Source organism: Petromyzon marinus, chromosome 36 (genome assembly GCF_048934315.1).
Source record: "Petromyzon marinus isolate PM22_M1 ecotype Great Lakes invasive population chromosome 36, UKy_Petmar_22M1.pri1.0, whole genome shotgun sequence".
NCBI lineage: Eukaryota > Metazoa > Chordata > Hyperoartia > Petromyzontiformes > Petromyzontidae > Petromyzon > Petromyzon marinus.
The window spans coordinates 4515938-4528917 of NC_133702.1; the positions used below are offsets into that span (position 1 = coordinate 4515938).

At 50.6% G+C, this 12980-nt stretch overlaps 1 protein-coding gene across 1 annotated transcript in view; it reads left to right on the forward strand.

Annotated features, from left to right (window-relative positions):
* IL17RD (interleukin 17 receptor D) overlaps positions 1-12980 on the forward strand; it is a 91366-nt gene that overhangs the window by 46210 nt on the left and 32176 nt on the right. The window contains exons 4-5 of the mRNA XM_032966670.2: positions 1697-1815; positions 2010-2133. Of these exons, the coding sequence (XP_032822561.2) occupies positions 1697-1815; positions 2010-2133 (243 nt within the window). The remainder of the gene's footprint in view (positions 1-1696; positions 1816-2009; positions 2134-12980) is intronic.

Below are 12980 nucleotides of genomic sequence, written 5' to 3' on the forward strand. Positions count from 1 at the left end.
GATCACCTCTCCCCACCTTCCACCCACTCTGATCACCTCTCCCCACCTTCCCCCCACTCTGATCACCTCTCCCCACCCCCCCTGATCACCTCTCCCCACCTCCCCTGATCACCTCTCCCCACCCCCCCCCCGATCACCTCTCCCCACCATCACCTCTCCCCACCTCCCTTCTCCCATTCTGGATCAGGTTTAAGGTTCGGTCGCCTTGTGACCCTCACCGCCGCCGCTGTGTCCGCGCGTTCGTGCGTTACGTCCTGTTTTCTGTTTTTCTTTTGTGTTTCGGGAGACAAGTTTGTTTTAAACGGTGTTTTAGTTCTTCACAAACGCCCACCTCCTCCCCCCCCCCACCTCCGGCTTCTGAGCTACCGAAGCGAACGGCCGCCGAGGCAGATTTGTTTCTTTCCGCCGCGTTCTCGGCCCCGGATAAGGGGGATAGGCCTGCTCCGTGTGCGTCTCACTTACCGTCTCGATGTTAACAAAGGAACTCTTTCACTGCCTGGACGATGCCCTGGGCCTCGGGATGCAAAAGCTGAGGGGCGGGTGGAGCCTGTGACTTTGTCCCCAAGCAGGTGCTCCCTGAAGTGCTCAAACTTTCCATCTCTGGTCGAAAAGGGTCAATGCGCTAGCTGTGCCTGTCCGTCTATCTGTCGTCTGGAACATTGGGTCATGATAATTCTCGTAAACGGTGACCCCAGCGTAAATGATCCGTTGGTATTGCGTTGCGTTGTGGTGCTATAATGGAATTGGGCCAGACAAAATCGGGCAAATTGATCAAAGAGCAAATTTTTTTTTAAAAACCCAGGGACAAATTTGGTAAACCTTCTCGGCCAACGTGGTGACTTCACACGACACGTGTGCGCCTCTGCTCCTGGTGATGTGATCACGTGTTCATGTCTCTTTTTGAGGAATTAAATGCTCTACTTACGGAGATAAATGGGCGCTGGAAAGCATTACAGAATCCATGGGTATGCACGGTTTTTCTTCCTTGTTTATAAGATTCATGCCCTGCCTCCTCCAAAATAAAGGGTAACAAATTGCTTTATCTTTTTATACAGCTTCTTATAAATCACCAATCAGCCTGTGAACTCTCAAGTCTGCAGGACGTTAACACTTCCACTCTCGCGCCACAATCTCATAACTACTTTAAATCATTTTACTATTTATTTTACCAGGTAAGGCCCACTGAGCTATATAGCCCTTGTTTAGAAGTTGACGTGACCACAATCGATAGCTCAACAAAGTGGCTCATCATGTGGAAAATTATAGCAGCTGAATAGTCTAAACACATGTTTCTCAAGGTGGAGGGAAAAACCGGAAGACCCAAAGAAAAATCCTTGCGACCACAGGGAGGACATGCAAACTCCATGTATTTAGATGTCAGGGTCGGGATCGAACCCACGACGTTCTGTATATCGGGCGAGGTAGTTAACATCTCGCCGCCGTGGTGCTATTAATTTCCACATGACAAGCCACTTCGTTGTGCTATTATTTGTGGCCAGGTCTCTTCTGAAAACGAGCTATATAGCTCAGTGGGCACTTACCTGGTAAAATAACAAGTAAAGTTTTTAGTTTTCCCCATTCATGAACCAGAGCGGTTTGCTTCTCGGTGGTTGTGGAAACGTTGACGCGCGATAGTTGGCGGATCGTGACGCGTGACGTGTGTGTCTGCGTGTGTGTGTCTGTGCGCGTGGTACAGGTGTTGAGGCTTTGCGTGGGTACCAGGTGAACCTCCAGGGTCTACGCGGGGACTTCGGCTACTCCAAGTGCGAGCAGATCCTGCTGGAAAATCCGCTCACTGCTGCCGACGTTGACAAGGTTGGATTGCGGGTTCACACGTAGTAGTAATAATAACAACAACAATTTAGAAACTTGTGTCGGTCCACTGCTGGATGAAGGCCTCCTCACGCTGAGTTGGGGGGATGGGGAGGCGCCACGGTGGCAAGATGTTAACTACCTTGCCTGGTTTACAGGACATCGTGGGTTCAATCTCGACCGTGTGTTCTCCGCAGGAGTTCGTTTACGACGGCTTCGACTACCTGCAGTTTGGAGCCGACTACTACATCACCGTGGACCCGGTGCCCTTCCCTGCGAGCGGCGAGCGCGAGTTCGCCGCGGTGGAGTTTACCGCTCGCTGTGAGTCCCCAGCCTCTGCTTTTGAGCGAGCGTGAGAGAGCGTGAGAGAGCTTGCGGAGAGCGAGGGAGGCGAGCAAGTTGGCGCATCGTGCTACGAACCCGGTGACTCAAATACAATTCCCACTCATAGCCAACATATATCTATATTTAACTTCTTTCGCACCATACGTAGCCGACCTTGCTAATAGGAGATGCTCAAAATGCTTTAACATTCTGTACACACGCGAGTCACTCTCATTCGTGTGCTCAGTTCCTATTCAGATTTTTTTTTCCCTTTATAATCCGCATTTTGAAACCGACAAACGCAAGAAGTGAGTGGTTGGTAAGTGTGGCCGCAGGAGGGTCTGAATAGTTTGTTTGTTCCGTGCGGTCCCTTTGCGTGTGCGATGTGGAGCCTCTGATGGAAATTGCTGGAATCTCATGGTCTTCGGTGGCCTCTTTGGGTCGTGGGATCGGGTGGTGGCTCCGTTGATTCTCCTTTGGGTTCTGATGGTTTCTACTCATGGTCTTCGGTGGCCTCTCTGGGTCGTGGGATCGGGTGGTGGCTCCGTTGATTCTCCTTTGGGTTCTGATGGTTTCTACTCATGGTCTTCGGTGGCCTCTCTGGGTCGTGGGATCGGGTGGTGGCTCCGTTGATTCTCCTTTTGGTTCTGATGGTTTCTACTCATGGTCTTCGGTGGCCTCTTTGGGTTGTGGGATCGGGTGGTGGCTCCGTTGATTCTCCTTTGGGTTCTGATGGTTTCTATGTGGCTCCCGCTGCACCCCGGGTTAACGGCGATGGCCCCAGTTTGGCGGCACGGCTCCCGCGTGTCCGTAGAGGTGCAATGAACAAGTGCAGTTTGCGCTCACGCTAAACTCGGCGGCACGCGCGTCTTTGGGTCCAGGTCACCCTCCAGCGGCGTAGCGTGGCAGGAGGCATCGGGTCCCCCTGGTGCAAGGAATGAAATGGGGTGGTGGGGGGGGGGGGGAGCGCTGTCCCTGTCCCTCTTTGTAACACGGTGCCTGGACCTCCTCGACACGTGGAGCCCTGGTGCAGTCGCACCTCCTGCGCATTGTAGAGCTACAACCCAACTCGTACCGTCACAGCTCTTGGCGAGTCCTCACCCGCCCCTCCTCCCCCCTCCCAGGTTGAACGGTGGTGCAGCTGGGCTTAGCGGGGCCCGCTGGGTGGGGGGATGGGTGGAGGGCGCGGGTGGGGGGGGCAGGTTGGGGGCATGTGGCCCCGGTGTAACGGGACGGGCGGAGGGGGCAGCCCTTTTCATGACACATCAAATGGGAAGCGACAGGGGGGTGGGTGGGTGGGGGGCGATTTAATGCACGCAGCGGCAGGGCCGACGCGCAATAACGCGGCCTTTGTTTGCCGTCCTCAATCGCTGGCTGGCCGCGATCCTAATTGGGTGCAGAGCGGAGGTTGTTTGTGATGCCTTTGAACCCTTGCTCCCTTTCCACCCTGTTGAGCGCATGTCGCATTCTCTGGGCCCCCCCCCCCATTGTCAGCCCCCCCCCATTCTCAGGGCCCCCCGCCCCCCCACTCACATGGTCAGAGCCCCCCGAATGCCGGGCCCACTCTCGGCGCGCCCCACTCGCCGGCTCAGCCGCAGTCGATCTGACTGGCGCGACGTTTGATGCCGCGGACGTTGGTGGGGGGCGGGGGGGGTGGCCGAAGAGAGCCGCGTTGGTAAATTTTGCGAGGAGGTGCGTCGACGTGGATAATGCTGCGTGGCGCACGGATAACAGCTGAGCTTTGGTTTTTGTTGTTATAGCCAGATCGCAGGCGATGTGGTGCAGCCGCAGGAGGAGGAGTAAGGGGTCATGAGATAGGGTCGCCACAGTGGTGAGATATTAACTACCTCGCCTGGTATACAGGAGGTCGTGAGTTCGGTCCCGACCCTGACGCCTGTATATAGGAGTTTGCATGTTATCCCTGTGTTCGCGTGGGTTTTTATATGGGTCTTCCGGTTTCCCCCTCCACATTTAGAAACATGCATATAGAGTATTTGGCTGCTATCAATTTTTACACGATAAGCCACTTCGTTGAGCTATCATTTGTGGCCAGGTCGCTTCTGAAAAAGAGCCACATAGTTTAGTGGGCCTTACCTGGTAAAATAGTTTATAATCACTAGGAAGGAAAACGCTCTCCAAAGGACCACCTCTGGGGAGATGGAGCCAGTAGAATCCTGCACGTATGCAGATGATGGTTGGATCGACGGATCGCGGCATCGAGATACACACCCCTCGAGAGATGGCGATGGCTTGGTGCAGCCTCCGTCCAGCAGTGCATCAATCACGGCTAAGACGACGAAGAGCCATTGATACCGGACGCGTGTCTCTGTTAAGATAGCTTTTTAAAAATCTAACTCATTGGCTACGTGGACACAAATCTTTCCCCACGGAATTGCCCAGATAATTCTAGATTTGAAGCTTTCGTGACTGCAAGAATTCATACTCCTTGGTTTTATTAGGTAAAGTCACGTAGGTAAAAAACAAATAAAAATTGTTTCTTTTATTTTAATTTGTTTTTTACCTACGTGACTTAACCGAATTAAACCAAAGAGTATGCCCAGATAATGTTTGCAGCAGACATTTCTCTTACATAACTGTTATGGTTACGTCTAAGTTACGGTTCCTTTATAATAATGTATTTGTTTGCCAAAGATATTCTCAGACTTTGAAGACTCATTTGCATGAGCGTCCTGACATAATGACCCAGAGGGGTGCTTTGACACTAGCTGCGTTTTTAAAAGTAAAGTATCGAGCAGAACTCAGAATACCGATACGAATAATAATTCCAATAGAATCCGGATATAAGCTCACCTTTTATAAGCACAGTTCAGGTATGAGCAACATCATGGCAATATCGCACTGGTTATGTAGAAGGTGAAGGGTATCTCTAACACAAGCACACTACTTGGGATATAAGCATAGCTGGCCTTGCTCCTGAGGAGTGTGCTTATATCCAGCTTCCAGCATCATGATGCATTCATAATGTAAAAAAAAACACGTGTTGATCATCCCACCTGGCACGACTACATAGCACCAAAGGCCCCGTTAGTCGTATCGGTGAACTTTGGTTGACAAGTCAAAGCGATCTCCAGCTCGAACGAGCATCAATACAGCGCTCACCTCCCGTTTATCACTGTGAGCCAGTGATGGAAATTCCACATTCCTATGGTAGGGGGTGAGTCTACCCATCGGACAAACCGCTCTTGACTTCCCCACAAAGCTTAGTACTCCTTTTATCGCCCCCCCCCCCCAAAGTGTGACGATGGGCCGAGTCAACCTCCCCGCACCCCCCACCGCCGCTTGAGACAAGATTCGAACTCGCAACCTTCCGATTGCCCCACTGAACAAGCCCCGAATCCACATGCAACGTCTGGGGAGGGTAGCGAGTCGCCGTCCGGCCACGGGTGTAGCTAAACACCACACGAGCCACGCTGCGTCGCCCATCGGTGCTGAGTCCACCTGGACCCTGTGCTGCTGCTGCTGCTGCTGCTGGCTATAGACTGAGAAACCCGTAACGTCTTGAATGCAGAAACCCGATAGCATCTCTCTCTCTCGCCGCCCAACTCGTGACTCTGATCTTAAGGAAGGGGGGGGGGCAGGAGGGGGCCTGGGTTTTGGCCGTGCGTGAGAGAGGCCGGGACCACCAACAATCGTATAAAAGGGGGTCATGGATGAGCGGGCGAGGAGGTGGGGGGGGAGTGCACCCCCGGGGGCTTTTGCTTGATATCTTTTGCCTTTTGTTAGAACCCAGCCACGTGTGGGAGTCCCTATAGTCGTGGCAGCAGTGTTCGTTCCGTGCAGAAGAAGTATCATAATAATGAAGAAGAAACTATTAAAGTTTTTTGTTTGTTACGTATGTGTATTGTATTTGTGCTGCTTGATATAAAGAGGGGAGCGTTTGCATAACTCACCGTTCGCCGTTATGGCACTTATCGGCCTGCTGGTTATTTTAAAAGTGCAGTGGTGAAGCGCAGCTCACGAAAGTAAACGTCCTCGCGTAGTCACGTGTACCGGCCATTCTGTAGTGCAACTTTACTTGAGACGCACGCTCATCTGTGGATCAACAAGTTAGTTGTTGTTAAGTCGGTTGAACAAATATTTATATCTTGACTTTTTTTTTTAAAAACGCACGCAATAGTTGTGCGAAAAGCGGCACTTACTAAATAATACCTTTTTTTTTCTTCATCGATTGTGAATTTAAGATTTCACGTTTTTTTTCCGTCTTATTAAGAGTACAATTTAACCAACACAATTCCTGACCTTCCCCCACCCTTTCCCACATCTAATACTCAATCCTACGTTTGTTGTTAACATTCAATCTGTTGTGATACATAAGCACAAAGAAGACCAAGCATCTAACAAGAATAACGTTGCGAATTCGAAGCGTGGCTGATGATAAAACATTCATGTTTGGTGACTCCGCTACCGCTGCGTTCGCAGCGATGCACAAGCACACGAAACAGAGAACGCCTCGCCACCCTTCGTGAATAACACCGTGTGTGTGGCCTTACAAGGACAAAAAAAATCTGCAATTGGCGATATTTCTTTGCAATGGCCTTTCAGAGCACATGTACGATTTTATGTTTATTTTTTTATTTTTAAGGAAGTGTAATCGACGAATGTGTTATGGACTCGTTTTCTTTTTGCTAATGAGAAAAATATGTTGACTCGTGCCGGTTTATGTAAGAGATCATAACACGCTTTCCGCTGACATTGCCCGCTCAGCCGTGAACTTTGAGTCGTGACTTGTCTTGCCATAATTATAATTTTATGCTGTTATTGTATTTTGTATCTCGTATAAAATGCCTAAATGTACACAATGCGTGTATATACGAGTGCTTTGACCACTCTTTAAACAACTGCACACACACACACAAACAAGGAAATTGAATTCACTCACTCCAATGCGTTTTGACATTTCAAACACACACATGCACTCACTTGCGGCAAGGAGGCTTGTGCACACAAAACACAAACACAAAGGTCTCTGTTTAGCCTTTCGCTGCACCGTAGGGGAAAGTGCTGTTCGTGAGCACCTATTACAAACCTGCATGTCACACACCAGGGAGAAATGGTGTGGCCATCCAGCACCATGCCTGACCACGTTTTGTCTGCCCCCCCCCCAGTGCTGGAGTGTGTAACGGGCCACATCAGGCACTCATTTGAAGGCTAAGTTGACCGAGCCGCTAACGTTAACCATGGCTAGGAATCAAACCCCCCTTGGGGTTCCTTGAGTTGTGACGCAGTGCGATAACCACCGCTCCACACACCCTCGGCCGTGAAACGTTGCTCCTCTGCCTGTATTTGCACAGTGCTCAAAATATTAGTTTCATCCCTCGTTTTTTGGATTTCAAAAACAAAATGTAACCCCCCCCCCCCCTCCCGGCATCTGCTGGCCCAAACATCGTTGTGGTCGGGAGAAAAAAAATGATTTAGATAATTTTTTTGTTCCAGGGGTGGGTGGGGGGGATTGTTCCAGGGGGGGGGGGCAGGGGCAAAATGTGGGGCAGAAGAACCGTGGCATTTTAAGTTGAGCGAGGGTTCTGGGAGCAGTTTGCCCGTAATTTAGGTCTAAAATTACTGCATTCCTGAAGCCACTAATCTTCTCTGATGCAGGCCACGCTCGCAACGTTTTTTCTCTTCGCTCACGGCTCGAGACAGTTGTTTTAAACTTTGCCCCAGCCGAGTACGGTAAACAAAAGACATTTTTCCATCGCTCACAAAACCGTACATCACCCCTCCCACCCACCCTCCTCGTTTGCTGCAGCGACCCTTTCTGTTATTTCTTCGCTTTAATAAATTAAGATGTTATTTTGATGATTCATTCGTAGCAAATCTCATTCGGTGACCTGGAGGTTTGCGTGTTCGCAGCAGAACATTTACCCCGGGGTCCTTCGCACGCCTCCGCTAGTCTGATTGATTGCACGCGCGTGCGCGTGAGTTGACTCGCGGTATATTTTTTCCATGCCGCAAAAATACACAAAATTTAGACTGTTAATCTTACCGTGGGGCCTCTACTTCAGCTGAACCGTGTTTCTGTCCGAGAACGCGATTACACGTTGGTTATGAATGCCCACCGCGCTCGTTTGAGACGGACGTAAGTTTACATTTTTCGCATGGTTCGACTCGAAATGTTTTTGGCGTGATGTCGGGGTCCTCGCGTTGCTCCTTCTTCCGCTTGTGCCGAGTTTCAAGAAATATTTTTTACTTCAAATACATTTATACAGAGGCTGCTACAAATATACAAGACTGTGTGTGTGTGTTTTTTTCATCCGTTTGGTGGAAATAGATTCACACATTAGCCGAGGTGAAAGCTCTCTGCGTGCAGTTATAAAGGCCCCTCGAATGACCCGTTGATTGACTTGTGTTTTTCTTGCCAGGGCAGAACCTTTTTAATTGTGTTGCATTTATTTTCGTTTGGGTAGCCGTCCTTTACGGGCAGCGGCAGATTAGGCACACGGAGTATTGCGCTTAACTTTTAATCTTGGACTTCTGCAGCCAGCACACTCTTTTGTAAGAGTAAAAGGAACTTGTTGCCCGATAAACGCTTCGCTGTAACTTGCGAACATTACCGGTCGTACCGGTAGAGGTGCAGCACTGCGATTATTCTGCTCACTCCACTTCTGGTGGAGAACAGGCAAATCGTGTACAGTAATTGGCCAGACAGTAACATTTAATTTGTCATAAACTTAATTGACCGTTCCGTTGTCGGGTATAATTTCTGCGTTTGACTTTATCTTTTGGACGATTTTGCCCGCCGTTGTTTTGCTGCTTTGCTTGGTCGTTTTGAGAAAATGTTTTTTTAATCATTTGCCAGCGTCGGTTAATTTCCATCTAATTTCTATCATTTCCCCCCGCAGACTTGTAAATTTTTGTCGGCTTACGGCGCCCGACCACTAACTGGTGTGCACACCCTGCTGCTCTTAAGTCTGAGGATTTTCTCTTTTTAAACCGTGACCCTTTCTATGGGAACATTGCTCACGCTGTCCCCCGCACGCTCGCTGCCCACCAAAAGGCCCCGTGGCGTTTTTCTTAGCCGGCCGACCATTGTGTCGCACCCCCCCCCCCCCGGTACCCTTGACAATAACGGACACGTTGGCGAACGAACTGCAAGCTGGAACATTTTTTATTTATATTTTTTTGCACCCCCCCAAGACCGTGCACGGAGTTGTTGGCACCCGGCCGGGCGCATGGGGAAATGCGTTGCTTAGGCGTCTCTTTTATTGTCGCTGCAGTTCCGCGTCTTTTTATTTCGACCACGTGGGAACCTGTTGAGGTTCCCCTCGGCTTTCGCAAGGTAGACCTGGGGGGAATGTTTACACCGGATGTCCCTCGTTCGTGTTTGTGCTCCGAAATGAATGTCACGTCGTGACCAAGTTTACCCCCCTCGCGGTGATTCCACAACCATTTTCGCGGTTCCTTGTTGGCGATTTTGGAATCGCGACGCATTTCTTGAGTCGATTATTTATTTTACAAATGCGCGACAATCAGCGCGACGAGCGTACGTTGATGCGAACCAGATTCATTGATGCATCGCTCCACCCCTAAAGTGGCCGCAAACGCCACGAATTGACGCACGAGCTTTTGTGCTGTTCCGTCAGCCGGACGGGCGGCCGTAACGTGTGCTCGGCAGGGAGTGCTGGGGTTCGCTGTGATGTGCCGTGGTTTGCCATGGAGTGCCGTGGTCAGCCATGGAGTGCCGTGGTTTGCCATGGAGTGCCGTGGTCAGCCATGGAGTGCCGTGGTTTGCCATGGAGTGCCGTGGTTTGCCATGGAGTGCCGTGGTTTGCCATGGAGTGCCGTGGTTCCCCATGATGTGCCGTAGTTCGCCATGATGTGCCGTGGTTCACCATGATGTGTAGTGATTCGCCATGGTGTGCAGTGGTTTACCATGGTGTTCCGTGGTTCGCCATGGTGTTCCGTGGTTCGCCATAGAGTGCCAGGGCTCCCCAAAGCGTCGTTTGCGAGGGGTGGTGGTGCGTGACTGAAGAGCTCCCTCCTCCACGCCTCGGGGCCTTTTCTTTAGGATTGTCTCCTGAGGTTTATTTGGGGGCTGTCTCGCTTGGGAGAGCCGTTTTTGTGTGCCGCTACCCCGCGCGAATCGCACACTAACAGGGCCTTAGCGGGGGTGGGGGGGGGAAGAGAGACATGCGAGCAGGGGAGGTGCGCGGGGAGAGGAAGAAAAGGAGACGGCTTGCGGAGCGGCAGAAATCCGCAGAAGCTTCCAACTTCGCTGCCGCTGACTCGCTCGCGCGTTCCCGTGCTGTGCTTTTAATCATTTGGGGGGGGGGGAGGCGATGACGAGGGCGATGCGGCAGATTGCGTCAACCTGCTTCCTGACGTTAATTCGGTTCAAAGCGAAGGTTTCGTTTGACCCTATAATGACATTGGGGCATGATTTGGGAAACTCTCCGTTGGCAATACGGCACACGAGTGTGAGTGCACGCTCGCGTGTGCGAGTCTTCACGTGTGTGCATGCATCTGTCGCCGTCGGCTAAATCCATTTAAGTTGCACGTCATTGTTAGAAATGTAGTTTGGGGCCCCGATATCCCATGTGGCTTAAAGATGCGACCGTATAGATGTACAACGATTCATCGATTTAAAATCAATGTTTACATTCGCGATAGACGCTTTGGGACCGTGCCCGTTAAATAATATAATTTGCACAATTTATATATGGGTGTGTGCGTGTTATCCGCTTTACAGTTCAGTTTTTTTTTAAAAACAAGTGTTTTACTTCATTTTCGTTTATATTTGTAAATAACTATGTTGGAAAAATGTGTACACGTCCTTCCAAAAAAATTACATTGCTCACTAACAGGCTAAAAGGGTACGCATCTGTTGTAACTTGGCAAATAAATGCACTTAGGATGCCGTGAATACGTTTTAAGTCTGAATAAACTGCACGTGATAGATTCCATCCAATCACAGACGGTTGAAATCAGGACGCCTGCAATAAAAGCAATGCATAAATCACAGCACAATGCTCCAGTAGTGTCCGTAAAATGTTAAAACTCTAAGATACACAAGTTATTTACGTTAAAAACAGCACGGTTTTGATTTGGGCGACTAATTTCCCCTGGTTATAAATGGAACCCAACGTGGCTGTGAGTGTGTATACGTCTGTGTGTGTGTGTTGGTAAAGAGCGATGGTGCCATTCGTGTGTACGGTAAACACTGCGCTTCCTGACACCGTTAAGAGCCCATCCCTGAAACCCGCAGCAAACACAAAAACAACAGGAATGGATTTTTATTGACGCTATTAAATAAAAGTGCTTGGCCTGCAGCCTTTTACAAAGATCATTAAAGTCCCCACCAAATTTAGTTGCCTCTGAATGCCTTAGGTGGCATTAAAAGTTTATGGCTGGCACCAAACAGCCTTTATTTTCGAGGGAGAGGCAAGGGTGAGGGGGGGACGAAGCTGCGACTTTCTGCTCTCAGTGGCCGACACAACACAAACATTTGTTAATATTCAAGCAGCCCGGTTATCCACGTGGTTATTGCACCACCTCCATTGCTAGGTCCGGGAGGTCACGGGAGTTGTGAAGCTTCGTCAGCGTCCTCCACGGCAGTCGTCCAAAAGTTGAATTAATTTTATCGACCCTCAACATAGGGGATGATAGGTCGGGTAAACTCAACAACCAGGATTTGAGCTCGCATCCAACCGTGGTGGTGAGATGCCTGGTATACACGAGGTCGTGGGTTCGATCCCGATGCTGATGCCTGCTAATTTGGAGTTTGCGTGTCTCTCTCTCTCTCCCCGTGGTCGCGTGGATTTTTCTCCGGCTCTTCCGGTTTTCCCATAGAATGAACATCGCGCGTTTACAGCATTTGGCTGCTCTAAATTTCCACCCGTTAAGCCACTTCGCTGAGCTAGCAATTGTGACAGGCAGGTCGCTTCTGAAGAAGAGCTATGTAGCTTGGTGGGTCTTACCATAGCTGTATGTGTGTATTTTGAACCTCTTTCGCACCGTACGTAGCCAACCGTGCTAATAGTTTCCAGTTGCCGGTCACTCGCCTCTACCGCTGAGACACCGCGCCGGCAATTTTTGATGTTTGCTTGATGGAATGTGTCGCACGGGAACCACACCGAGCACCGATTTGTGTTCCTGAAGACGGGAGGGTTGCGGTGGGCAAAGCCGGGGGGGGGGGGCACTATGTTCTCTGCGAATAACTTTGATCTTGCCTAACCTTTGTTCACCGCATGGGTTATGTTACTTTCGCGAGGCCAATGTGTAATTGGTTATACATCTCGGGGTTTGGGGATTATTCTGCGTCGGTGAAAGCAACAACGGGGGACCCGTTGTCACGAGACCGTCCTAGCCAAGGGTCAACTCAGTCCATCATCCCTCCAGGGCTGGGTAAAACGAGCAACACGTGGCGAGGATGGAAAACCGCATTGTGGGCAGTCGACAGTGGGGGAGGGGCGGGGGGGGGTTCGATGTAGAGGATGGCCTCGGGCATAGAAATGTGGAGTTTCCACCGCTGGCTCAGGACTTGTCAGGGAGCGGTGGTGGTGACGGGGGGGGGGGGGGGGAGATGTTGACCCTCCGTGACTCTTGGTGAACCTCAGTGTCTGTCTAATTTGCCTTCCGTCGAGTGAGCACAAAGCCTCCAATCACGAGGCTGAATGGCGCCAATAAAACGCGTCCCACATTTGTGACACGGGGCCCCCTGGTGAGCTGTAGCTATGAACTCAAATTTTACGGCTTTCTTGAGGATCAGATTAGGCCTAGGTGCCCCCAAGTCTGCCATTCGCACACACCCCCACCTCCGCGCGAGTGTGTGTGTGTGCGTGCGGCCGTAAACAGGAGGTCACCCTGGGGTTAATGTTGGGGCGAGA